Here is a 26,100-nt window from a genome sequence, read left to right as displayed (position 1 = left end):
TCTTTGACTCTCTTGAAAATCCTCTCTATCTCTTTGCTGACGACTCTACTCTCTGTCACTCCATTCCTCATTCCTCAGATCGGCAGTCTGCAGCCTGCAGCCTCCTCACTCTCTGCAGACCTGGACAAAATCACAGACTGGGCAAACAAATGGAACATGTCTTTCAATCCTGATAAATCTCACACTCTTACGATGTCTCTCCGAAAAGACCGACTGGACAACCCTCCCATCCACTTTCTGAATAATCCTCTCCAAGAAGTTCTGTCACTCAAGCTTTTGGGTCTCACTATTTGCCATGATCTTTCCTGGGAAAACCACATTTCAAATCTGGCCTCCAAAGCCAGTCGCTGACTGGGCATCCTCCGTCGTGCGAAGTCCTTCCTTGGCACACCTGAGCTCCTCACCACATACAAGGCTTTCATCCACAGCTCTATGGAATACTGCTCTCCCCTCTGGTCTGGTGCTCCTGCCTCACACCTAGCTCATCTTCACGCTGTTGAAACCAAAGCGTTCAGAATCATTGGAATCTCCCGCGATGAAGCTAACTCCAAGGGCCTTTCACTCACTCACCACAGGCAGGTTGGTGGTCTTTCTGTCTTCTACCGACTCCTCTCTGGCCTTGCCCCCCCAGCTCTCTCTGGGCTCTGTCCCCCAAATATTCCTACAGGTCGCACAAGATCTGCCTGCAACCCTCTTACGGTTAAACTGCCAAAATCAAGACTTTCTGCTCACCTTCACTCCTTCATTCCTCTTTTCTCCTGCCTCTGGAACAAACTCCCTCACTCTCTTCAATCCCACTCCACCCTCCAGGTCTTTAAAACAGCTGTTCACCACCATCTCTTATCCTCCCCCATCCAAAACCTTGATCTTTTCTACCCCTGCTAATTTCGGTCCCCTTGTGTTTTATACCTTTCCCCCCCCCCCCCCCCCTTCCCACGCATCCTCCCCCCAAGTCCCTCTCCCTCCCACACTTCTCCCTGCTCTCAAATGTTGTGGTTGTGTGCTTCCCCTTCTCTCCCCATCTTGTCTTCCGCTCCCTCTTTTGTATATTTTGTTTGTCTGGTTGATTTGTTTGTGAAATAAATGTTAGCTCTTTCACGAGCCTCGATTCTGTATACAAAAAAGAAAAAGAAAAAAAAAAAGTAGTCTGCCTATGGTTGAGTGATGGAATGGAACCAAATTGATTGTCAGAAAAAAAGAGAAAAGAAGAGGAAAGCGAATACAGACAAGGAAAATGCTCCATGGAATAACACCGATGCCTGTGTAACTGAATTGTCAGACTAAATTATACCACGACTACCAATTGTAATAACTACCATGGAAACTAAATTGTTGGAGCAATTTTTTTTTGTTGAAAAATAAAGCTTAGACTTTTCATGCCGAGGATGCTGCACTGAGCAAGAGATGTTTGTTCTCTTGCTTTGAAAATTATTTCATGCCCAAAATGTCACTTCCCATTCCTTACTCACTGTGGTTAACATACTTCTGTCAACATTTGGTTGAGAACATTTATTGTCCTTATTTTTCCTCAGACGTAGACAGACGCAAGTCCTTGGTGAACGGCCAGTTTTCTATCGTCGATACAATAGCTTTACAATAAAATACCAAAAAACACAAACCTCTGGCAAGCTGAGGAGGTTGCAAGCAATCTCAATGCGTCCTTTATTAGGCAGTGCCATTGACTGGACACCTGGTAGTCCTCCGATGCTGCTGGCTCGCACTGATGCAGCGATACGTTGCCCCACTTGCATCTCCGCTGTGTCTATAGTTACATTGCAGTTGAGCACATATGGAGATGCACCAATGGCTGGAGAGAAAGATGAACATCAAATTATGGAATGGACAGACCTTTTGTGTGGCAAGTGCAATTTTATAACCTGGTAACTGCTCAAAACTGATGGTTTTCTATATTCATGCTGCGTGTCTTAGGCAAATCAATTGTTAATCTGATCATGAAAGGTTGGGATTTTGACTTGTTCACCAAAAGTATAATTGGATTGAAGAGTGCAGACTCAAAAGTAATGGCAAATATTTATCTTCATTGGTTTGTTCTTGTCACCGAACCAACTCATCCACCTAGTTTTGTCACAACTCGTCCACAACTTTTTGAGATATCATGCCATATACCGTTTTTGGCCCCACCTCTCAATGGTGACTAATCACTTGAATTTTTGGTTCACGAGTTATCAAGTGACCACTATATTCGTCATGTGTGTGTGTCTGTCTGTCTGTCTGTCTGTGAGTGTGTGTGTGTGTGTGTGTGTGTGTGTGTGTGTGTGTGTGTGTGTGTGTGTGTGTCCGCAGAATAACTACCCGATGATATCATACGATCTTGATGAAACTTGGGTGGGAGGTTGATATCATGATCTAGTTGTGTCCTGCGTAGAGTGGGCGTATTGCGATGGGCGGAGCCACGCCCGAAAAATATGTCTTTTTAGGGGGTAATCGAGTTCAAGCTACATCTTCTCCGAGGGGTTTGGTGGAATCTGACAGGGGTTTCGGTATTTGGTTAGGCCAATGTCATGTGTGTAGCCCCCCACGGAGCTCGGTTTTTCTTTTTCTTTTTCATTTTAAAAATTTCTTTATTTATTTATTTTTTCATTTCATTTTTCAACGAATTTTCTGTATTGTGTATCTAACTAACCTCATAACTGATTATACATTATTTTCTATCTCATTTCAAGGTCAGTAACCTTCGTTTTGACATTTCCAGGCCTGGCCTGTCCGGGCCTGTTTCAGTTATAGTCCGTCATTGAATACCGCTCGCTCATGAACCATCGTCGTCTCCTGACTTGTTTTTTTAAATTCTCATATCCAGATCCGGATTCAGATCTTCAACAAAATCGAATAGATTTGTCATTGTCAACCACCCAACCTGTCCACCAAGTTTCGTCCGAATTCGTCAAAAACTTTTTGAGACCGCGTTATATATTATTTTTAGCCCCATCTCTCAATGGTGAAGAAGCACTTTAAAAGTTCTCGTATCCGGATCTTCACCAAAATCTCATCATTTCGTCCTTGTCACATACCAAACCTCCCCACCAATTTTCGTCCTAGTCCGTCCACAACTTTTCGAGATATCCTGTAGACAAACAAACAGACAGGGGTGAAAACATAATATCTATCCAACTTCGGTGGCGGAGGTAAATATAGTCAGATATTTGCAAATCAAATCACATGACGACCCACCTAACATCTATTTTGCAAGAATCTGAACAAAGTGAGACAATGCTTCAATATGCTTTTTCATTTTTAGAAAATGAAATGAAAATGCTTTAATACATTTAGCAATGGATTTTGCCAAATGTGGCACAACCACAATTGGGCCCACCTGTTAGACCATGGTGTGAATTTGGAAGGGGTCCCACATCTGGTAACATGCCAGCCGGACTTGGCAGGCCTCCTGTGAACCAGCCAAACTCGCGTCGGCGTTGCAACAATGATCGTCTTTGAGGACGATCAGCTGCGCCAAACAAGAACGCAGAGAAGTGGTGGAAGTGGTCAGCAAGCTGCCTCGCAATAGCTATGGTACAAGGTGGGAAAGAGTTGTATGTTACAAAGTGAAATATCATGAGGGGCAGAAGAAGAGTTATCATTTTGAAGAACAAAAAAGAAAAGGTGTACCTATCCATTGTCTAACCATTCACCACAGTCCTCTTTTCCTGTCCACATGCCCCTCATTATCATCCAACCAGTTTGGTTGTTGCTTGGCCAGTTGTCCAGCTCGTCCATGAGCCTGGTAGGGGCATATTTGGAGGACATGTTCAGGAGTCAAAAATTCCCCCATATTATTACCTCCGCCACCAAAGGTGGATGGAGGTTATCTTTTTACCCCTGTCTGTCTGTCAGTCTGTCTGTCTGTCTGTTTGTTTGTGAACAAAATATCTCAAAAAGTTGTGGATGGAATCGGACGAAATTTGGCAGAAGTAGTGTATGTGACAAGGCCGAAATGATTAGATTTTGGTGAAGATCCGGATTGGGATTTGGATCTGAGAGTTTTAAAGTGATTCTTCACCATTTGTTGATAGGGCTAAAACTGAAATATAGCAGGATATCTCAAAAAGTTGTGGACGGATTTGGACGAAACTTGGTGGACAGGTTGGGTGTCTGACAAGGAAGAATTTTTTCGATTTTGGTAAAGATCTGAATATGGATTCGGATACGATAATTATTTAATTTTCTAAGTTATTCTTCACCATTGAGAGATCAGGTGAAAAGCGATTATATAACATGATATTTTAAAAAGTTGTGGACTAGTTATGACAAAACTTGGTGGACGAGTTGGTTCGGTGACGAGAACAAGCCGATTAGATTTTGGTTCAGGTCCGAATCCAGATCCGGGCTATCAGTGGGATACAAAACAAACTGGTGAGCCTGGCGGAGGTATGTGCTCTACTGAGTGTAGTTCTAGTTGCATATGTAATGAAGATGCCTCACCTTCCCCTACTCCGGAGTAGTTTTTATAATGAAACTGGTAGAGAAAATATGGGTGGGAAAAGTAAAAAATGCTCATGGACCACTACCAAAAAGGGGTAGCATGCAATGATCACATGCATTTTCACAAGCTCGCATTAACACGATTCTTACTTACACTGGGCTGCATACTTGATTCCTAGTCAGCAAAACAAAGCAATTAATTTGCAAAGTCAATTAAAATCCAATGCAAATCCAGACAGCTTTAATGCAAAGTAACACCATAACAGCAAGAGTAACAAGTCACAAAAACATCAAAATAAATTTATAGAGGGAGGATGAGAAAGTGAAGCCAAATGATCACAGCCCATTTTGATGGGCAGATTCCATATGGCAGCAATCTACAATAAAAGTAGGTGTGTTTCGGAGCTTCATGATAGTTATACCCTGCGGGGATGTCTATATCCGTAATTGTCAACCTCCATAACGCCTTGAACACAATCTGCAGATTCCATCGCATACATTTTTGCAGGCGGACTTATTTCTTCATTTTGTGCATAATTATTTTTTGTGACAAGGATATACAAGGAACTTTAGGCACAGGAGGTGTATATGGTATACAAGGAACTTGGACATGAGGAGGGCATTTGGCCCACAGTGCATGTACAGTCGTGGCCAAAAATATTGGCACCCTTGCACTTTTTTCAAATAACTAACAATTTTCTCGAAAAATAAGTTAAAATTGACAAAAGTATTTGGACTCCACAATTCTTTATTTCACTGTTAATATTACAGAACCTTTGTTTTTGATTCAGAACTTAATATATCCTTGGAAATCAGAAAATAAAAAGCAATGGCATTGACAAAATTATTGACACCCAAGACTTCATATTTGGTAGCACAGCCTTTGGACAAAATAATTGCAGTCAAGCGCTTCTTATAGCCATGAATGAGCTTCTGACACCTCTCTACTGGCAGTTTGGCCCACTCTTCTTGTGCAAACTGCTCCAGTTCTCCGAGATTTGAAGGATGAATACTCCCAACTGCTGTTTTCAGATCTCCCCACAGGTGTTCAATAGAATTTAGATCTGGACTCATTGGTGGCCACTTCAGAACAGTCCAGCATTTTGTCTTGAACCATTCCTGGATACTTTTTGAAGTGTGTTTGGGGTCATTGTCCTGCTGCAAGACCCATGATCTTCGATGGAGACCCAGCTTTCTGTCACTGGGTTGAACATTGTGCTCCAAAATGCCATGATAATCTCTGTATTTCATGATGCCATGCACACATTCAAGGCACCCAATACCAGAAGCAGCACGGCAAGCCCAAAACATCACTGAACTTCCTCCATGTTTGACTGCAGGGAAGGTGTTCTTTTCTTTGAAGGCTTCATTTTGTTTTCTGTAAACATAGAGATCATGTGCTTTACCAAAAAGCTCTAATTGTCTCATATGTCCACAGGACATTCTCCCAAAATGATTTTGGCTTGTTCAGGTGTGTTTTGGCAAACTCCAGTCAGCCTTTCATATGTTTCTCTCTCAGCCTGGGTCTCCTACCACAGAACCCCCTTTCATTGAGTTGGCAATGGATGGTGCGAGTTGAAACTGTCGTACCTTGTGTCTGAAGGTCAGCTTGAATCTGTTTGAAGTTGATCGAGGTGCTTTCTCCATCATTCGAACAATCCTACGCTTGCAGCCACGTCCAGGGATGTTGGTTGTGCACAGTGCCATGGGCCTTAAACTTCCTGATAACATTGCGTATGGTGGACACAGGAACATCAAGGTCTCAGGAGATGGACTTGTAGCCTTGAGATTGTCTATGCTTGGCTACAATCTTGTGTCTGACCTCCTCAGACAATTCTCTGGTTTTCTTTCTTTTCTCCATGTGCATTGCAGTACACACAGTGACACAAACAGCAGAATGACTCCTTTTCTCCATTCAAACTGGTTGAATGAGTGATTTTTATATTGCAGGCACCTGCGACTCACCATTTGTGAGCTCAATTCCAAAGTAAAGGAGAATCACCTGCTTGAAATCTAAATATTTCTAACAACTTCTAAAAGGTGCCAATAATATTGTCGGGGCCATTTTAGGATTTCTGTGTGGAATAAGCTAAGATTTAGTAATTCTTTCAGCTTTTTTTTTTTTGTTCCACTGAAAACCAAAGAAATACATATGTGGACAACAAAATATTTTTTAATTTCAACAATTTTCTGGAAGAAATGGTGCATTATTAGAAAAAAGTGCAAGGGTGCCAATATTTTTGCCCACGACTGTACCATTACCACCACCGCATTAATTCAATCTATCTGTTTATTTGCTTTTTACTAATTCACCAACACTTCCAATTCAATCTCTCAACACCACATTAATTCATCCTATTGGGACGGGTGGTGTGGAGGAGAGGGAGGAGACCTAGGGAGAAAACAGTCATGAGCAGGGACATCACCAAAGTGTTTTTATTTATTTATTGTTTTTGGGGGGGAATGAACAAACACTGACAGCACATTTACTTTTTGATGAGATCCTCTCACATATATGACAATCACTACACATGTATACAATCACCCATCACTATCAGAGCTACACTTACATTCCTGCGAATGTTTATGTATTCTTCAATCCCTAATACCTGTTCATAACCATAATCGTGAGTTATTAGAAGCTCAGAGTTAGCTTTAGCCAATTTGAATGCACAGGGTGGCCTGAGTCACTTTACCCCTCCCCAGTAAATAATTAGTTCTTAAACTCTTAATATAAATACAGGTTTTATTATGCATTACTTTTGATAATTAATCAGTCATTGGATCTGTATGCCCTCCATCATTCTCCGAAGTCAGTGTTGCCACATACCACAGCATGTGAGAGGGTAAGGGAGGTGCGAGAAATTTCAAAGGGGTAATGCAACTTTCAGGGCACACTGTACAACTAGAAAATATAATTTGATGCAAATGCATTCGACATGCCATCACCCATGCTAGATTTCAACCCACCATTATGTTTGATCTCATTTAAAGGTCACATGGAAAAGGGAAAGAACATGAGAGAGGGAGAGAGAAAGCATGAGAAAGAAAAGACAGATAAATAGAAGAGAGACAACATCAGATGTTTTGAACTCAAGTTATGGTCTGCAGGATTCTCAAAGAGCACATAACCTTTGACCTGTTGACCCCAAAACAATTAATCAGTTCACCTTTGTATTACAGCCCATAATTGCACCAAGTTTGGTTGAAATTTCTTCAGTGGTTCACAAGTTATGGCGGTAACAAATATTTCAAATTAAAGGTCATATTGTAGGAGTTGCGGATGACGAGAGGGCGAGACACTTCTCAGCTTGTTCAAAGCTCCTTTATTCCAACAGAACTAACTCGCGACCGGAACTCATGCATCTTTTATAACACAACTCACTCTTAAAGGGGCGTGGCTCCAACAACCGAGCGCACGCCACGCCCATACAATCAATAGCCTCACTGGTCCCGTGCCTGTGGATTATGTCCCAATGGGGTAACCCCCACATGCGCCCCCCCAGAATTCACTCGCACGGGCAATGTCAGTTTTCAGTTCCCGAAACGACCCCTGATGACCCGAGCAGGGACCGTTAGCGGCTTGGCGGTAGGCGGGCCAACCGGGGACTTACCCGACGGGGGACGGCCCCGCCGTGGGGGTTGAGCCAACCGAGGGGGCTGGTCTAGGTCCAAGTGAGCCGGCTTGAGGCGGTCCACCGAAAGGTGGTCCGGTTTGCCGCCGATGTTGACCACGAAGGACTTGTCCCCGGCCTCCAGAACGCGGAAAGGCCCGTCGTAAGGCACCAGGTCCACGTTTACCTGGTCAAACCGTCGCTCGGGCACTGTGAACGGCGCCAATGGGGCCTGGGTATGGCGATGCACCTTAGAGTGTTGGCACTCGACGCAGGTGTTGACCCAGTCGCGCACATCCTTCCTGAGCCCATGCCAAACGAACTTCGCCGCCACCAACTTTTGCGACGCCTTCCTGCCCGGGTGAGAAAGACCGTGGATGGCATCGAACACCAGCCATCTCCAGCTGGTGGGAACGAAGGAGCGGGGCTTTCCCAAAGATACGTCGCACAGTAGCGTGGTGCCCGTGTCCTTGAACGGCACGTCAGACAATCGAAGCCCCGTGACCGCCGCCCTGCAGGCCTGGACATCCGGGTCGGAGATCTGATCGGCCGCCATGCGGGCGTAGTCGATGCCAAGGTTAACCACGCCAACTATGGACCGGGAGAGACGATCGACGACCGTATTATCCTTCCCAGCAACATGGTGGATGTCCGTCGTGAACTCGGAAACGAAGGAGAGCTGGCATTGTTGACGGGCAGACCACGGCTCCAAGACATTGGCCATGGCAAAAACCAGGGGCTTGTGGTCCACAAACGCCATGAACGGGCTGGCTCCCAACAGGTAACGGAAGTGTCAGACAGCTAGGTAGAGGCCGAGGAGCTCACGATCGAAGGTACTGTACTTTCGTTCGTTCGGGCAGAGCTGCCGGCTAAAAAAAGCAAGCGGCTGCCACGACCCATTGACCCACTGCTCGTGCACGGTGCCCACAGCGTAGTCCGAAGCGTCCGTGGTGAGAGCAATCGGTGCGTCGGGCGACGGATGCGCCAGCATGGTTGCACTGGCGAGGGCCAGTTTAGCATCCGTGAAAGCCTTGGCCATCTCCTCGGTCCAGTCAATGGTGCATTTGGTAGGCTTGCCCTTGAGGGCCTCATAAAGGGGCTGCATCAGCTGGGCCGCACGGGGCATGAAATGATGGTAAAAGTTCACCATGCCCAAAAACCCCTGCAGGGCCCTGACAGTGAGGGGGCGCAGAAAACCCTTCACAGCCTCCACTTTAGACGGCAGTGGGACGGCCCCCTCCATCGTGATGCGGTGGCTGAGAAAGTCAATTGAAGCCACCTCAAACAAGCACTTGGCCGGGTTAATGATCAGGCCGTGCTGACTGAGGCATTCAAAGAGCGCTCGGGGGTGAAGTATGTGCTCCGTCCTGGAAGCGCTGGCGATGAGGATATCGTCCAGGTAGACGAACAGAAACGGCAAATCCTGCAACACGCTGTCCATCAGGCGCTGGAAAGCCTGGGCTGCGTTTTTAAGCCCAAAAGGCATACAGAGGAACTTGAAAAGCCCGAACGGCGTAATCACTACGGTCTTAGGAACATCCTGCGGCCGGACGGGGACCTGGTGGTAACCACAAACGAGGTCCACCTTAGGAAAAAAAAAAACTTTACTGGCCAAGCGGGCAGAAAAATCCTGGATGTGCGGGATTGGGTAGCGGTCAGGGGTAGTGGCGTCGTTAAGGTGGCGATAATCCCCGCACAGGCGCCAACCGCCACCCGGCTTCGGTGCAATGTGGAGAGGCGAGTCCCACGGGCTGTCAGACCGTGGCACGATGCCAAGACGCTCCAACGTGCCGAACTCCGCCCTTGCGATAGCGAGGTTCGCCGGGTCGAGGCGTCGAGCCCGGGCTTAGAAAGGAGGGGCCGGTGGTCGGAATGTGATGCTCCACCCCATGCTTGACGGCAACGGCCGAAAAGGTGGGCCGTGTAAGGGCCGAGAACTCGGTGAGGAGGCGGGCGAACTCATCAGAGGTCGAGAGCGTGCACGCAAGCCTGGTCGAAGCGGACCCGCTCAGCGAGCATGGAAAAGAACTGAATGTCTCTGCATTAATGAGCCGCCAATTTTTAACATCCACCAATAGGCCGTTGGCGCAGAGGAAATCAGCGCCCAGCAAAGGGGTGGACACCCTCGCCGTGACAAAATCCCATGTAAACCGCTGCCCGCCCAAGCACAGTGCCACGGTCCGTTTGCCAAAAGTCTGAATAGCACTGCCGTTGGCGGCTCCCAGGCCAGGGCCGTGAATCCCGGCCTCCCGGTCCAATGCCGACACAGGTAGAACGCTCACCTTTTTTGGTCACCTTGTTTTCCCCTGTGTTGCAGAGGAAACGACGTCCGGAGTCGGTGTCCGAAATGAACAACAAACTGCCCGAACGGCTGACGCTCATGCAAGTTAACGAGCACCGGCCATCCCGTTTCCCGAATCGCTGAAGCTGCAGGGTGGCCGGCATGCCTTGGCCTTGGGCCCAAACCTTGCGTGGTAAAAGCACAAGCCTGGGGCCTTCCACCGCTGGGCCATAATGGCGGCCGCGACAGTGTCCGCCAGTGGCGTAGGCTCGACGGGGCCGGGGTCCAATGTAGCTGCACTACATTGCTGTCTTGTCTGTGGACTTGTCTTGTCTGCGGAGAAAAACTTGTCTGCTTCCCTGGCCAGGGCGCGGAAATCCTTAACAGACGAGTTGGCCAGGGCTGTCCGTACCTGACCTGGCAGCTGTTGCAGGAACAGTTCTTTGAAGAGGAAACATGGTCGGTGGCTGCCCAGGAGAGACAACATGTGGTCCATAAGGTCCGACGGCTTGGAGTCGCCCAGCCCGGGTAGAGAAAGTAGTTCGCGGGTGCGCTCGGCCTCAGTGAGCTCGAAGGTTATGAGCAGCAGCGCCTTTAGCGTCTCGTACTTGCGGCCCTTCGGAGGATCCTGGAGAAGGCTCACCACTCTGGTCGCAGTGGAGCCGCTGAGCGCAGACACGACATAATAATACTTTGTGTCGTCCGCAGAAATGCTCCGAATGGCGAATTGGGCCTCAGCTTGTGCGAACCAAACGGCAACTTGTCGTTCCAAAAACTCCGGCAGTTTAATTGAAACTGCGCTTGTCGCCATGTTCGTTTGAAGCTCCGAAAACGTTCGAGAGCAAGACGGGGTCACCAATGTAGGAGTTGCGGATGACGAGAGGGCGAGACACTTCTCAGCTTGTTCAAAGCTCCTTTATTCCAACAGAACTAACTCGCGACCGGAACTCATGCATCTTTTATAACACAACTCACTCTTAAGGGGGCATGGCTCCAACAACCGAGCGCACGCCACGCCCATACAATCAATAGCCCCATTGGTCCCGTGCCTGTGGATTATGTCCCAATGGGGTAACCCCCACAATATGACCTTTGACCTTTTGAACCAAAAAATCGAATTAGTTCATCTTTGTATTACATTCTATAGTTGTGCCAATTTTGGTTGAAATCCTTTCAGTGGTTCTCAAATTATCATGGTAATAAAAAAACGATAATGGATGCATGCACAGACGGACGGACGACCAACCCTAAAACGACATTGAAAACACTAACAGTGAGGTAGCAAATAAATTGCCTCCAAATTTTAACTCTATATTCACACAATATGTGCAAATCTATCACCCAAGGCCAGGATTCACACATATATCAATGTGAGGATCTTTACTTGGCAAGGCAGAAAAGGTTTGTTTTTCCATCGCCCAAAATTTTCTCAATATCTTCCTTTTACTTTTATGTTGGGTTGTCTTGTTTGGTATTCCTCTCTGAGGACACGATTCATGATACTGGGATGTCAGATCATTACACACCTGGGATCCAAAGTACAGTACTATGATCCATAGTTCCCCAATGTCCTTGTAATCCATGAAAGAGTTCCCTGATGCCTCCTAAGGAACCTCTTATGTGATTAACAGGTATAACCAACACCACAAATCTTAGATCACTACAGAGAAAATAGCAACTATAACGACACTCGGTAGAATGCATACCACAGCCAGGATGAACAGTGTACGTTTTGTATCCCACTGATAGGCCGGATCTGGGTCCGGACCTGAATCAAAATAAAATAGCTTGTTCTTGTCATCTACCCAACTCATCCACATATTTTTGTCATAAGTCGTTCACAACTTTTTGAAATATCATGCTATATGTCGTTTTTGGTCCTATCTCTCAATAGTGAAGAATCACATCTTTTTTAATCTCTTATCCAGATTCGGATCTTCATCATCTTCATTCGAATCGATTTGTCCTTGTCACATACCCAACCTGTCCACCAAGTTTCGTCCTATTCCGTCCACAACTTTTATGAGATATCCTGTTCACAGACAGACAGACAAACAAAGACATACAGGGATGTAAACAAACTATCACATATAAGTTGTAATTTCACAACACAGGCCTTAAAAAACATCTCAAACTATCTGCTTGCTAAAAAAAAAGAAGTAATGTGCATCACACACAGATCAGCCATGGGAGAAAGGCAGTGCCAAATGACAGATGGAAGATTTGTAAATCAATAAATACTCTGTCAGGCATGTGTCAAACACACGCATTCTGCTCCCTCGGGTTTGAAAAGTCTATTTCCATCTGCCATTCCCATGTGTGTTAGGGCATTGGTGAAGGCCTCGCATAATATTAATATGTCGTTATGGTGACAAATTAAGCAAGGTACAAGCGGGAGGCTTCACGCCTGTAAACAGCTGTGCACAAACTTGGGTAAGATTGAACAACGTACCATACTGATATTGTTTACCTGGCAGGATGGCAGAGCCATTGATTCATGCTGACTGTGTGTCACCTCAAAGTTGGAAAACCAAATATTTTCTTTAATTTCTGAAAATATTTTTCACCCAATTTTTTCAATATTTACTCTCAACCCTTAAGCCCCAGTCACACCGGGCCTGCGACCAGGTTACGACCTAGCTGCGACCGAAAATTTTGTGAATCGCGGGCAAATTGTAGAAAGAGCACGCGACTGGTCGCAGAGGTCGTGGGTGATCGCCAGAGCAAAATCAGTCGCGGCAAAGGTCGATGGTCATGTTCAAAACTTCTGACCTGCGATTCCAAATCGTAAGAGGTCGCAGACAGGTCTTACACGGTCGTACCACCAGTCGCGCATGGACGCACCACCAGTCGTGCATGATCGCGGGTCAAGTAGTCGCACGATTGGTCGTGCTACTGGTCCTGCCACCTGACGATTGGTGGTGCCACCTGTCGTTCAACCTCACGATCGACCCTGCGAGCGTTCGCAGGTCGCCACGATTGATTGTCCGAGCGGTGGCAAGTCGCCACGATTGACCGTACGATTGGTCGCTGATCGCCACCACTATTCGCACGATTACCTACGATTGATCTTGCGATCGATCTTCTCCAATCGTTGGTGATCGCACAACCACGCGTACCACCAATCGTACGATGACCCCTAAGACCAATCGCTGTTTGCAATCGCAAATGGAGAGCGTAGCAAGCATTGACGATTGGTCGTACCTCGGCCAGATTGCCATCAATCGCACGATCCAGAAATCGTACGATCCAGTGTGACTGAGGCCTTACTCAATCCATCACTGCTATGTAGGCAACATGTAGACGACCAACAAAATGGCAACACGTATAAAGGATGAGGATTTTTTTTTTAAAGACTGCTGTTTTAACATTTCAGTGGCTCTCATAACTGCACAAACAGGCACTAAGAGTCAAACAAAATGCAAAGACTAGCATCACAAGTCGATCAATCCAAGCAGGACAGACAGACTAAATATCTGAAGGTCATTAATGAGCCAGCTGGATTTTTACTGACACTTGAGTTGTGAAATGGTAATTCTCTTGAGATAAAGTCAGTTTCCTGAAGCTTAGAATGCAAACTCTGCGCACCAATATTTTGAACCCACAACTTCTGGTAATGTATAGTCACCACCAGACTCTGAACTAATCAATTGATGTGTACAAATTAGTCGAAGCTCTTTCATTAATCGATTCAAGAATCAAACTAGAAAACATGTAACAATGCAAAGTCCATCCACGTCCGTTTGTATTCAGTCTTCTTCTTCTTCTTCTTCTGTATCCTCAAAATAACGAAAACTTTTTTTTTTAATACAAAATGAAAATTGATGATTTTATGCAGCCTTGACCTTTGAGCTTTCGATAAAAAAAATTAATCAGCTTCTAGCTTTTGATTGGTGAACCAATTCTGTGATCTGCAAATTCTTAAAATTTCAGGACAATTGGAGGAAAATTGACAATTTTATGCAACCTTGACCTTTGACCTTTTGACCAAATTATTAATTTGCCTTCTTTGTATTATCATAATAAAGCTTTGGTGAAAATTTGATAATAGCTCAAATGGTAAAAAAAAGTTATGGCCCAGACAGACACACAGACACACACACAGACACACACACAGACACACACACAGACACACACACACAGACACACACACAGACACACACACACACACACACAGACACACAGACACACACACACACACACACACACACACACACACACACACACACACACAGAAGTGATTACAATACTCCATCTCCTGCTGTGCACGGGACGTGCTAATAATGTATTTCATACTTAATAAAAACAGTGCAGAAAGTATTTTTTATGTCACTCGCAGGTCGACAAGTGCTGTGTGGTTGTTGTTGTGGTTGTTGTTGGGGGTCGATTTTTGAAATGTGCACACATTGATTGGACAGCTGTCGAACTACACTCGTATTTGTCGCTTGACTCCACCCACTACGGACATGCCCAGACCCAGACGAAATATTATAGCCGCCATCTTGGTTTTCTGGTGGGCCTGTAAGACATCAGGCCTGTAGGCCTCTGCTGATTATGCTTTTCCGGGTTTGTTGCGTCAGATTTCCATTGGCTTTGTTTGGGTCGAGTGTTGCTCCACGATGAGGGATCCACAAAAATCGAATCAATGTCGATGAAAAATTATGATGAAGACGCATGGTACGTGGCTCACTAAAAAAATAGCATTACGCAATTTTTCAGCAGCTCCATATTGGAGTTGAGCAATCCACGACCTTGTGATGAATCAGCTCATTCCATGGTGTAGGGTGGAGGGTGATATAACCATGGTGGAGGGTGACATGGATGTGATGTGTCGAGTTAATCTTTTAATCGCACATTAGATGTGCGTTTCCAAATCACACTGTTCATCTTTTAAGAGTGCTTTAAATGCGCGTTTCCCAATCGGCCCTTTAGCGGATTTTGCCGGAAGCTGGGTGCCCATGGTGTGGTCATTCTTGTTAAATTAAATACATAAATCGATACTCTTGGGTGAGTTGAACAATGGTTTCTGATGTCAACACCAATTAAAATGGAGCAGACAAAAACAGGTGAACAAGGAATTAAGAAAAAAAGAAAAAGGACAAGATGATGGTGCTAACAAAATGCTGATCAACATTCAGTTCAATCACCTGAATGTGAAAAAGAAATGGTAAGACATTGCAATACCCATTTTATAGTTTTTACAATGTTCTGGCTAATATGGTAATGTCTTCTGAGAATAGATTGATTGGACAGTTCCATATTAAGTTAAATGTGCACACCAAGGATGGTACACAACATTGCACACACCAGTTAGGTAGCTACCCACAAATGAGGTGTTAATGTTTCATTCCAAAAAATGATAAGAGGAATAATCCAAATTATGGAGGGGAATAAAATATCATTGCACTGCATGTGGATACAAAGACAGCAACAACTAGAACGGCACTCAGTAGAGAGCAAACCTCTGCCTGGTTGGCCAAATCCCTCAATGATTACCTCTGGCTACGGCTTCCTCTCCGCTCCCACCTTTTGTTCATATGTGTTCTGTACCGTCCTCAAAACAATGATGACTCCATTTACATTTCGCTGTCGGACAACATGGACCAACTTCTATCAACTCATCCAAACTCTCTCTTCCTCATATGTGGTGACTTCAACTGTCATCATGCCAGCTGGCTGGGTGTGGGTTCATCTCTCACCAGTCATGGCACCTCAGCAAAGGACTTCTGCGACTCATTGGGACTGACACAATCTGTCAATTTCCCGACCCGGATCTCAGTCAATGGAGTATCTTCTCTTCTGGACTTGGTTATGACTAACTTCCCTGCAAATGTCTGCTGCTCTTCTTCTGCTCCAATCGGTTCTTCTGATCATGTGCTTGTTAAAGTGGACATCTCTCTAGCCATTCTCAGAGAGCCTCCTCAGCGCCGACGAGTCTGGCATTTCACTCAGGCCGACTGGCACGGGCTGGAAGCAGCCATCAATCACCTGGACTGGTCTCCCATCTCTACTGCCTCTGACATCAATTCTTCCTGGGAATTCTTCCAAAGCAAACTGCTCTCTCTCATGGACAGATTGATCCCATCTCGTCTTCAGTTGTCTTACCCTTCCTCCCATCCATGGTACAATGAATCTTGTGGTGAGGCAGTTGCCCTGAAACAACTTGCCTTTGCCTCTTGGAAGGCAAATCCAACTGAAGGCAATCTCAGTTCCTTCCACCAAGCTCGGAACAAGTGTGTGTCTACCCTCAGGCGTGCCAGGAAGCACTATCTCTCCACACTCAAGATTTAACTATCAAACCTGTCTCCTTCCTCCAAATCCTGGTGGCGTCTGGTCAAATCCGTTTCTGGTGTTTGTTCCCCCTCCATCCCCTCCCTTACCTCAAATGGCTACACAGTTGACACTGCACGTGACAAAGCAGAATGCCTCAACTCTGTGTTTGCCTCAAAATCTTGTGTCCCAAACCCATCTCTCTCTGTTCCCACCTTTCCCAGTCAAACCCAACTGCTCCTGGACTCAGTGTCCTTCTCTCCTGACAAGGTGGAGAAGTTTTTGGCAAACCTCGACTCTGATTCTGCAACTGGACCAGACGGCATCAGCCCACGGGTCCTAAAATCCTGCTCTGCCGCTCTATCTCACCCTTTCTCTGTTCTTTTCACCCTCTCTTTTGCTCAAGGTCATCTGCCAGCATCTTGGAAATCAGCAAACATTACCGCTTTACACAAAAAGGTGCAAAAACAGATCCTTGCAACTACAGACCAATCAGCAATCAGCCTGCTTCCAATTATCAGCAAAGTCATGGAATCCATCATTGCTTCGGATATCAAATCCTTCCTCTTCTCCAATGGCTTGATCTCTGATCATCAATTTGGATTCAGACCAGGTCATTCTACTCTGGACATGTTGCTTCTGCTGTCTCAACAATGGATGGAGGTCCTCAATGCCAAACAGGAAATCAGAGCTGTCTCACTTGACGTATCACGTGCCTTCGATATGGTCTGGCACCCAGCTCTGCTCACCAAACTCTCCTCCTATGGTATCCATGGAAATCTCCACTCATGGCTTGCAGACTTCCTCTCTGGTCGTAGGCAACGTGTGGCCCTGAATGGATTTCTCTCATCTCCCCTGCCTGTTCTGGCTGGAGTTCCCCAAGGTAGTGTTCTGGGCCCTGTGCTATTTCTGGTCTTCATCAATGATCTCTCCGACTCTCTGGAAAATCCTCTCTATCTCTTTGCTGATGACTCCACTATCTGCCGCTCCATTCCTGCTCCCTCAGATCGGCAGTCTGCAGCCTCCTCACTTTCTGCAGACCTGGACAAAATCACAGACTGGTCAAACAAGTGGAACATGTCTTTCAATCCTGACAAATCTCACACTCTTACAATGTCTCTCCGAAAGGACCGACTGGAAAACCCTCCCATCTACTTTATCAACAATCCTCTCAAAGAAGTTCTGTCGCTCAAGCTTTTGGGTTTCACTATCTGCATGATCTTTCTTGGGAAAACCACAATTCCAAACTGGCCTCCAAAGCCAGTCGCCGACTGGGCATCCTCGTCGTGCGAAGTCCTTCCTTGGCACACCTCAGCTCCTCACCACACACAAGGCTTTCATCTGCAGCTCAATGGAATACTGTTCCCCCCTCTGGGCTGGTGTTCCTGCCTCACACCTAGCTCGGCTTCACGCTGTTGAAACCAAAGCTTTCAGAATCATTGGAATCTCCTCCGATGAAGGTAACTCCGAAGGCCTTTCACTCACTTACCGCAGGCAGGTTGGTGGTCTTTCTGTCTTCTACCGACTCCTCTCCGGCCTTGCTCCCCCAGCTCTCTCTGTGCTCTGTCCCCCCAATATTCCTTCAGGTCACACAATATCTGCCTGCAACCCTCTTATGGTTAAACTGCCAAAATCTAGGCTCTCTGCTCACCTTCACTCTTTCATTCCTCTTTTTTCCCGCGTCTGGAACAAACTCCCCCACTCCCTTCAATCCCACTCCTCCCTCCAGGTCTTTAAAACAGCGGTTCACCACCATCTCTTATCGTCCCCCATCCAAAACCTTGATCTTTTCTACCCCCGCAAATTCACCCCAGATACACTTTTTTTTTTTGGAAATTCCAACTTCTTTCCTGGAAGTCCTTGCAGTGTTCATATGTTTTATACCTCTCCCACCTCCCCCCAAGCCCTCCCCCTCCCACATTTCTCCCGATGTCCCTGCTCTCAAATGTTGTGTTTGTGTCCTTCCCCCTTTCTCCCCATCCTGTCTGCCGCTCCCCTTATTTTTTGTGTTTTATGTGTCTGTTTGACTTTTTGTGTGATTAATGTTCGCTCTTTCACAAGCCTCGATCTTGTATACAAAAAAAACAAAAAAAAAAGGTAAAGAATCACTTTTAAAAATTCTACTAGCCGGATCCGGATCCAGATCTTCACCAAAATTGAATCGATTCTTCCTTGTCACACACACAACCTGTCCAACAAGTTTCGTCCAAATCCATCCATAACTTATTTGAAATATCCTGCTATGTATCGTTTTTGGCCCTATCTCCTAATGGTGAAGAATCACTAAAAAAATTAAATACGGTTATTCTCATATCCGAATCCATATTCAGATCTTCACCAAAATCGAATCGAATCGTCCTTGTCAGACACCCAACCTGTCCACCAAGTTTCGTCCAAATCCGTCCGCAACTTTTTGAGATATCCTGCTATATATCGTTTTTGGCCCTTTCTCCCAATGGTGAAGAATCACTTTAAAAATTCTAGTAGCCGGATCCGAATTACCAAAAATTCACCAAAATCTAATCATTTCATCCTTGTCACATACGCTACATCTCTGCCAAATTTCGTCCGAATCCGTCCACAACTTTTTGAGATATTTTGTTCACAAACAAACAGACAGAAAAAGAGACATGAGTGAAAACATAACCTCCATCCGCCTTTGGTGGTGGAGGTAATGAGTGGTGAGCATGAAATGGTGGCAAATTGCAGTTGTCTGACTACATTGAAGGGACACACCAGGTTACATTTGATGAAATTAATTGTGTTTACACAAGATTACTTAAGTGAACTAATAATATATTGTTATGTCTGGGCGAGCCTGATGTTGGCTTAATGGTTATGGTGGCTGTCTTAAGATCTCAGGGCTTTGAGTTTAAGCCCCTGTCATCATACTAAAATACGCCGTTTGTGTTTGTCCATCTGTCTGATCAATTTTTGACGCCAATACATTCCGTCGTTACTTATCCAATCTCAACCAAACATGACAGGATGACCAAGGGTTACATAATGAAGGTTGTAGCGCATTCATTTTCCCCCCTCCCCAAGGGTGTTTCCCCCCCCCCCCCCCCCCAGCTGGTTTTCCCCGCCATTGCCGTTAATGGGTTGCGTGTTGAGGTGTATAGCCGTATTAAGTTAGCTTTATCGTAGCGTTTTTCCAAAGACGCTTTTAAAAACAAAATTAATGATAATATCATATTATTAATGTTATTACAAAACAATACGAATAATAATAATGTCTCACTTTCGCAAGGCGTTTTTCCTGCAGTGATAATGTGTATAAATAGCTTATAGTTATAATGGCGTTTCCGTGGGAGCAACGGCTTCTACAGGAAGTAAAAATATTATAAACCACAAACACGTATGATTAGCTTTTTAAACAGTCACTAATGCTCTTTATAACACTAAATGAAGAAATACCAACATCCGTGAAGTGAGGTTTACTTACAGAACTGAGCGAAGATCTACTGTACTCGATAACCCACAAATGTTGGGTTATAACATGGCCCTTTCTGCCGCTACCGTGGCATTTTTCGTAGCGAACTTTTGAAACTCGATCCTGTTGTTTGATACAAAACTGAAAGGGAGGAAGACCGGGGTGTGCTCATTTACGAAGCAGCGAGCTTGCACTTGCCAAGCCAGCCGTTCCTTAACGGTTTTGAATGGCGTGCTTGTTCGAATGCTTAAACCACTTAGCGATCTCTCCACAAGAAACTTGGTAAATGAACACACACCCAATGTTCTTGAGACCCGACCATAGATCGACTGTATTCTATATACCCCAAAAAGGAATGACCCTTCCTGCCCCTCCCGGAGTCTGCGGGTGTACTAGTGTTATTAAATAACACCATGTGGGTTGACTCAGCCTGCCATCCTTCCGAGGTCGGCAAAATGCATACCAGCTTACTTGTAACAGGGTCACTGCATCAGCTGCACAGCTGTGCTCCCAGCAATGACGCAACCAGCAGCCACAGACGGTATATGAAATGATAATGTGTGAGGGATGGGATCTATGTATCTTGAATTTGTACAGCTTTTGTGGACTAACAAATATGACTAACAAAAAAAAGACAAACAAATAAAGAGACAGTGATTTTCCGTTTCAAAAAAGTGCCTTTTCCGTTTCCTGGCTGGTAAAAAAAATGCAATTTTCCTCAAGCCTCCACACCTAAAATCTTCCACCCGAACGAAAATGGAAAAATGGGTAAAGCGGATCCATGAGACATGTCACTTTAAACAGAATTAATCTTGATTATGATGTCCATTTATGTTCACCTATAAAGTAAGTATCCAGACGTGGCATTATGTAAATTGACATAAAAAATACCAGGTGTTTTGTTACATCCACCTCCAAAGGTGAACGGAGGTTATGTTTTCACTCCTCTCTGTTTGTTTGTGAACAGGATATCTCAAAAAGTTATGGACAGATTTGGACGAAATTTGGTGGAGAGGTTGGGCATGTTAGAAGGATGAATTGGTTAGATTATGGTGAAGATCCGGATCCTGTGTAGGATTTTAAAAGTGATTTTTCACCATTGAATGATAAGGCCAAAAACTATAAATAGCGTGATATTTCAAAAAGTTGTGGACCAGTTATGACTACACTTGGTGGATGGGATGGTTAGGTGACAAGAAAAAGCCGATTCGATTTTGGTTCAAGTGCAGATCCAGATCCGGCCCATCAGTGGGATACAAAACGCAAACCGTTCAGCCTGGTGGAGGTATGCCCTCTACTGAGTGCCGTTCTAGTTTTTGATGTTTTTGATTATTGTTGACAATCTCGTATGTATTCTGATGATCTTTCACCATAAAATAATTTATCCAAAGTTATATGCATTTTCATTTTTCGCCTGCGATCACTTGTGATGACTCACATTCTGTTTTCACCGGCAATCATATTTTCAAGTGGGGCGAATTTCAAATCGAATTTCACTTTTACTGGGCTCCCCAGAGATTGTTACATGGAATTTTATTTGGTCGGTATCTAGTTCCACCAATCAAGATCGACATTCACGTTGAGACTCATCCGAAGTATCTGTGACTATAGTGTAGCAGCATAGCAAACCTGTTGTGCATTTTGTGATACAAGCACCAAATTTGGCACAAATGTACATTAATATGTTGCGAACATTTTCAGATATTGGGCCACTTGAAATTCCGTAATTTTTTTTTTCAAATTTTTTCAAATTTCGTAATTTCAAATTTTTCGGGTGACACCGTCACAATTTCGGTCTTCGAGGCCGGCCGATATAGTGGGGCGGCTTAGCCCAAATATTCAAAAGAATTGTGCATTTTGTGATACAAGCACCAAATTTGGCACAAATGTACATTAATATGTTGCGAACATTGTGTGGTCAGCAATGAAGACGAGAGTCTGAATTACATGTATGCAAAAGACCTTGTGAACCAGTGAAGCAAATACACGGGTAAGCATGAATTAAATCTAGGGCATGATATAATTTCCATGATGTTTACCTCTACACTCAATGGTGGAAGGAGGTAATGTTTTGATCCCAGCTTGTCTGTATGTCTGTTTGTCTGTTAGTCCACAAAATTCCAGACAAAGCTTGTAGTAGTGGTAGTTGTAGTGGTAGTGGTGATAACAGAAATTGTTATATAGAACTGAACTTATATTATTATTATATGCAGAAAATAACTTCATTTCTATATGCCCTGCAGTGGACAGGTTAATTGGTTTATGCACTGAAGGGGTCACCCTGGTGTGCACTGCTGTGTTCTGCCTCACTGAGTTGTTCAGGTATGATGTACTCAGCACAAGCTTCCGGTCGGCCCGGAGGTGGGGGTGCGGGGCCTGTCACGGAACGTCAAAACAAACGGCCTGCCGGGGCCGCCCAAAAGTCGGGCGTGAGGGGCGCGTCCACTAATGGAACGCCTCTCGCTTCCCAGATCGAGGGCCACGTGGTCAGGAGAACCTCGTCCCTTCCGGTCACACTTTGCCTATCGGCCGGCCTCGAAGACCGAAATTGTGACGGTGTCACCCGAAAAATTTGAAATTACGAAATTTGAAAAAATTTGAAAAAAAAAATTACGGAATTTCAAGTGGCCCAATATCTGAAAATGTTCGCAACATATTAATGTACATTTGTGCCAAATTTGGTGCTTGTATCACAAAATGCACAATTCTTTTGAATATTTGGGCTAAGCCGCCCCACTACTAACGTGAGCGGGAGCATTGGCTGTGCTGTCACATTGTGGGGGAGGGGCGGGGGAATGGGTGTCACAGCCTGACCAAAATGGTATTGTGGCAGATTGTCTTGTCATTGGTTGAACAGACAGATGCAGCTGCAGATTTGTAGCATAAATTTTTCTTAGCACTGAGAGAGAGATCAGTTGGAGATGAGGGTTTGGCATTGCTGAGGTCATTGTTGAAGAGGGTAGAGTAGTCTTGATTGTTGACTTTAGTAGTCTTGGAGGTGGTAGTGGTGGTCTTTTGTTGTTGAGGTCATTGTTATAGGAGGCTCTTGTCATACTGGAGTTGTTTCCATGGTGTCAATGTTGGAGTCTATTCAAAGCCAGCACCAGAGCAGAGTGGCTGGTGTTGGAATCCAAAGTTACGTATGACGAGTCATGTGTGGGCTGACAATCCCTGAATGCGACAGTCCAAACCTTCAGATTCGGGAGGAAGTGTGGGGGGAAAAGGATGGAGTGCGAGGTAACGATCTTCTGAGCAGACGCATCGTCTCTGCGCTGGTGTTGTGCTGGATTCCCAAAGCATGAAGCGGTTCGCTTCACCCAAATTGATTCAAAGACTTACCGGTGATATATTTCATCCCTTTTTGCCTTTGCCTATCTATGTTTGTCTTAGAGCCTCACACTGCAGCCTGAGGGGTAATTTACAAGCAATTTTCTTTGGCCATTCTGTCAGTATTTTGTGGCCTTGGATTTCATTTGAGGTTCTTCAATGATCGTGTTATTTTGTCGTAAACTTATTTGTGCATTGTGCCATTTCATCTTTTGCCTAAAAAGTTGTTAAATAAATTTGGGTGCAACTTCCTGAATGTGTGATCATGTGCAGAGTTTTATATACCAATTAATTACTTGGCCATACAACCCAGTCTTGGCAGCCCCGTGTTTGCTCATCTACACTCAGTTGGACGATACGCAAGAATATTACATCTGTCGATTCATGTCTTCATGTGAGAAGCAGGTGTTAAAAAGGACCCACTGACATCAAATACCCGAGCCAGTTTTTTTTTCTTCTTCTCCTTTTTTTCCATGCCATCACGAACCAGTTTTTCCCTTCCCACCCTCACCCCCTTCATTTTTCATTCTCCCCCCCCCCCCTCCCACGCTTCCTCCCCCCAAGCCCTCTCCCTCCCACAGATCTCCCGATGTCCCTGCTCTCAAATGTTGTGCTTGTGTGCTTCCCCTTCTCTCCCCATCTTGTCTACCGCTCCCTTTATTATGTTTCATGTGTCCGTTTGTTTGGTTTTTTTTGATTAATGTTAGCTCTTTCACGAGCCTCGATCTTGTATTATATATATATATATATATATTTGGAGGAGGAGGCTACAAGGGGGTGGCATCCACTCGTTTCAGTTCTTGCAATTATAAAGGCCTGGTGATGTAGCTCATTTACTATTTTTAACCAGGGCTTTCCTTTATTCCATGGAAATATACAAGTATTATCGGATTAATCAGATAATCCTTTATTCCATGGAAATATATAGGTATTGGACACAACATGGTGTGTCCCTTAAAGCAGTAGGTGGACATAGGTTACGTTTCCACCTGCCTTGCTCCTGAAAATTATTTTTTGCAACATGAGGTTTTACTACATAATAATTTAGGAATCTCTTCCTTAGTGGCCATTATTGTGATAATTGCCCCATTATATTTGATAATTGGCAGTGTAAATATTTGTTTGCCAAGATAACATTGTATGTTCTGAAGCTTGTAAGTCATCAAATCAACATGGGTTTGTAGATCCCACCGTACTTTCTGCCACATCCCCACACTCATCAAGTCCCACGTCTTTTGCCAGGGGATACACAGGAACGAGGTCAACAGCACCAAGACACGGGTGCACCCCAGTGTGCTGGTGTAGGTCAATAAGATTCAAGGCCTCGGTGCATGCAGACACCACTGGATCTCCTGCAGACAAATGCAATACTATGAATGCCACGATAACTCCTTCTCGTGATCATCATTGTCATTACATTGCTTTGTGCACAGCATAATTATTATGATTATTAAAAATAGAAAAGCAAATTTTAACTCGGCATTGTCCTACCTCGAAGCATTGTGTTGATCACTCAAATAACATAGAATGAGTAAATAAATGTATAATTAAATGAATGCCAATTATATATGACAGATTGAAAGGTAAGAGAAGAGAAATTCCACCTTTTCAGGAAAAATGTCAATTGCTAATATGACAAAAATTAATTAGGCTATTTTGCATGCGTTTCAACATGTACATACTAAAGTGCCTTCAGAAAGTATTCACACCCCTTGACTTATTTCACATTTTGTTGTTTCAGCCTGAATTTAAAATGGATTAAATTGAGTTTTCTTTTCGAATGCATTGTCTATTGCCTTACTACAGCACAGTTAAGACAGTTTTGCAGTTTGGAATAAAGATTATTATAATCCGTTCTCCAGCCTGGTGTTGCCTTAGCGGTTAGGGTGCCGGCTTGGGATACTAGGATCCTGGGTTCGAATCCCAGTCGATCGCTAAATTAACACCAAGGGGGTTGACTCAGCCTGTCATCCTTCCGAGGTCGGCAAATTGAGTACAAGCTTGCTGCGATGAATGATCCCGGTGTGTACCCCGGTTTAGAATAGGTACACCGTATCCCTGCGCATCGTAAGAGGCGACTATGGGTTGGCGCCAGGAAGGGCATCCAGCCATAAAAACATTGCCTCAAACAGGGAACCATGATGGTCATGGGGCCCGCAAGGCTAACCCCCGCTCTAGCGGGGAAAATGGCCTTAAAACGATCATTCATTCATAATCCGTTCTCCAACCTATAGCAACAGCCTGACATATCCGTCGCTTTACGTTATACTGTGACCCTTTGGGTTGGGGGAGGGGGAGGGCTCGAAGCATGAAATTCTTAGCATGAATCAAGCCTTATAGGAAATGCTTTAAAATGCCACAATCAAATAAAATAGCATAGCTGCAAACAAAATGGCACAGATGCATGAAAATCATTGCTGCAGCTCCACACAAATAGCATAACTGTAATCACGATTGAAGCTGTATTGATAATCCTCATTGCTGGGAAACCTGTACATAAAGAAATATTGCTTTGTTTTGGCAAGTTGAAAGCTGATGCAAGGCCCTACAAATAAATCTGCACCGCAGAGATGGGCCTCTTAGCGTTGTCTAGCAAGCCATTGGAGTGTAAACTCTGCCTCTTAGCATTGCCAGTGACCCATTTCAGTGTAAGCAAAAGTTTTATTTTATAACTTTTGACCTTTTTAGGTCATCTCCTCTTGATTCCCGAAGAGGTGAACTTATAAAATGGGTCGTCA

The 26,100-nt window shown here is 44.8% G+C and overlaps 1 protein-coding gene across 5 annotated transcripts in view; it reads right to left on the bottom strand.

The window, feature by feature from the left end:
* Window positions 1–26,100, bottom strand: part of FTCDNL1 (formiminotransferase cyclodeaminase N-terminal like) — an 84,059-nt gene that overhangs the window by 16,881 nt on the left and 41,078 nt on the right. For 3 of the 5 annotated variants that reach the window (XM_068096540.2, XM_078769466.1, XM_078769477.1), the window contains exons 3-5: window positions 24,559–24,714; window positions 3,332–3,523; window positions 1,620–1,807 (exon numbers count right to left, since the gene is read on the bottom strand). In XM_068096540.2, the coding sequence (XP_067952641.2) occupies window positions 1,620–1,807; window positions 3,332–3,523; window positions 24,559–24,714 (536 nt within the window). The remainder of the gene's footprint in view (window positions 1–1,619; window positions 1,808–3,331; window positions 3,524–24,558; window positions 24,715–26,100) is intronic. The other 2 variants (XM_068096545.2, XM_068096553.2) reach the window with 2 other exon arrangements.

This window comes from Myxine glutinosa, chromosome 1 (assembly GCF_964187855.1).
Source record: "Myxine glutinosa chromosome 1, kmMyxGlut1.1, whole genome shotgun sequence".
In the NCBI taxonomy this organism is placed as follows: Eukaryota; Metazoa; Chordata; class Myxini; order Myxiniformes; family Myxinidae; genus Myxine; species Myxine glutinosa.
This window is presented reverse-complemented; position numbering and strand designations above follow the sequence as displayed.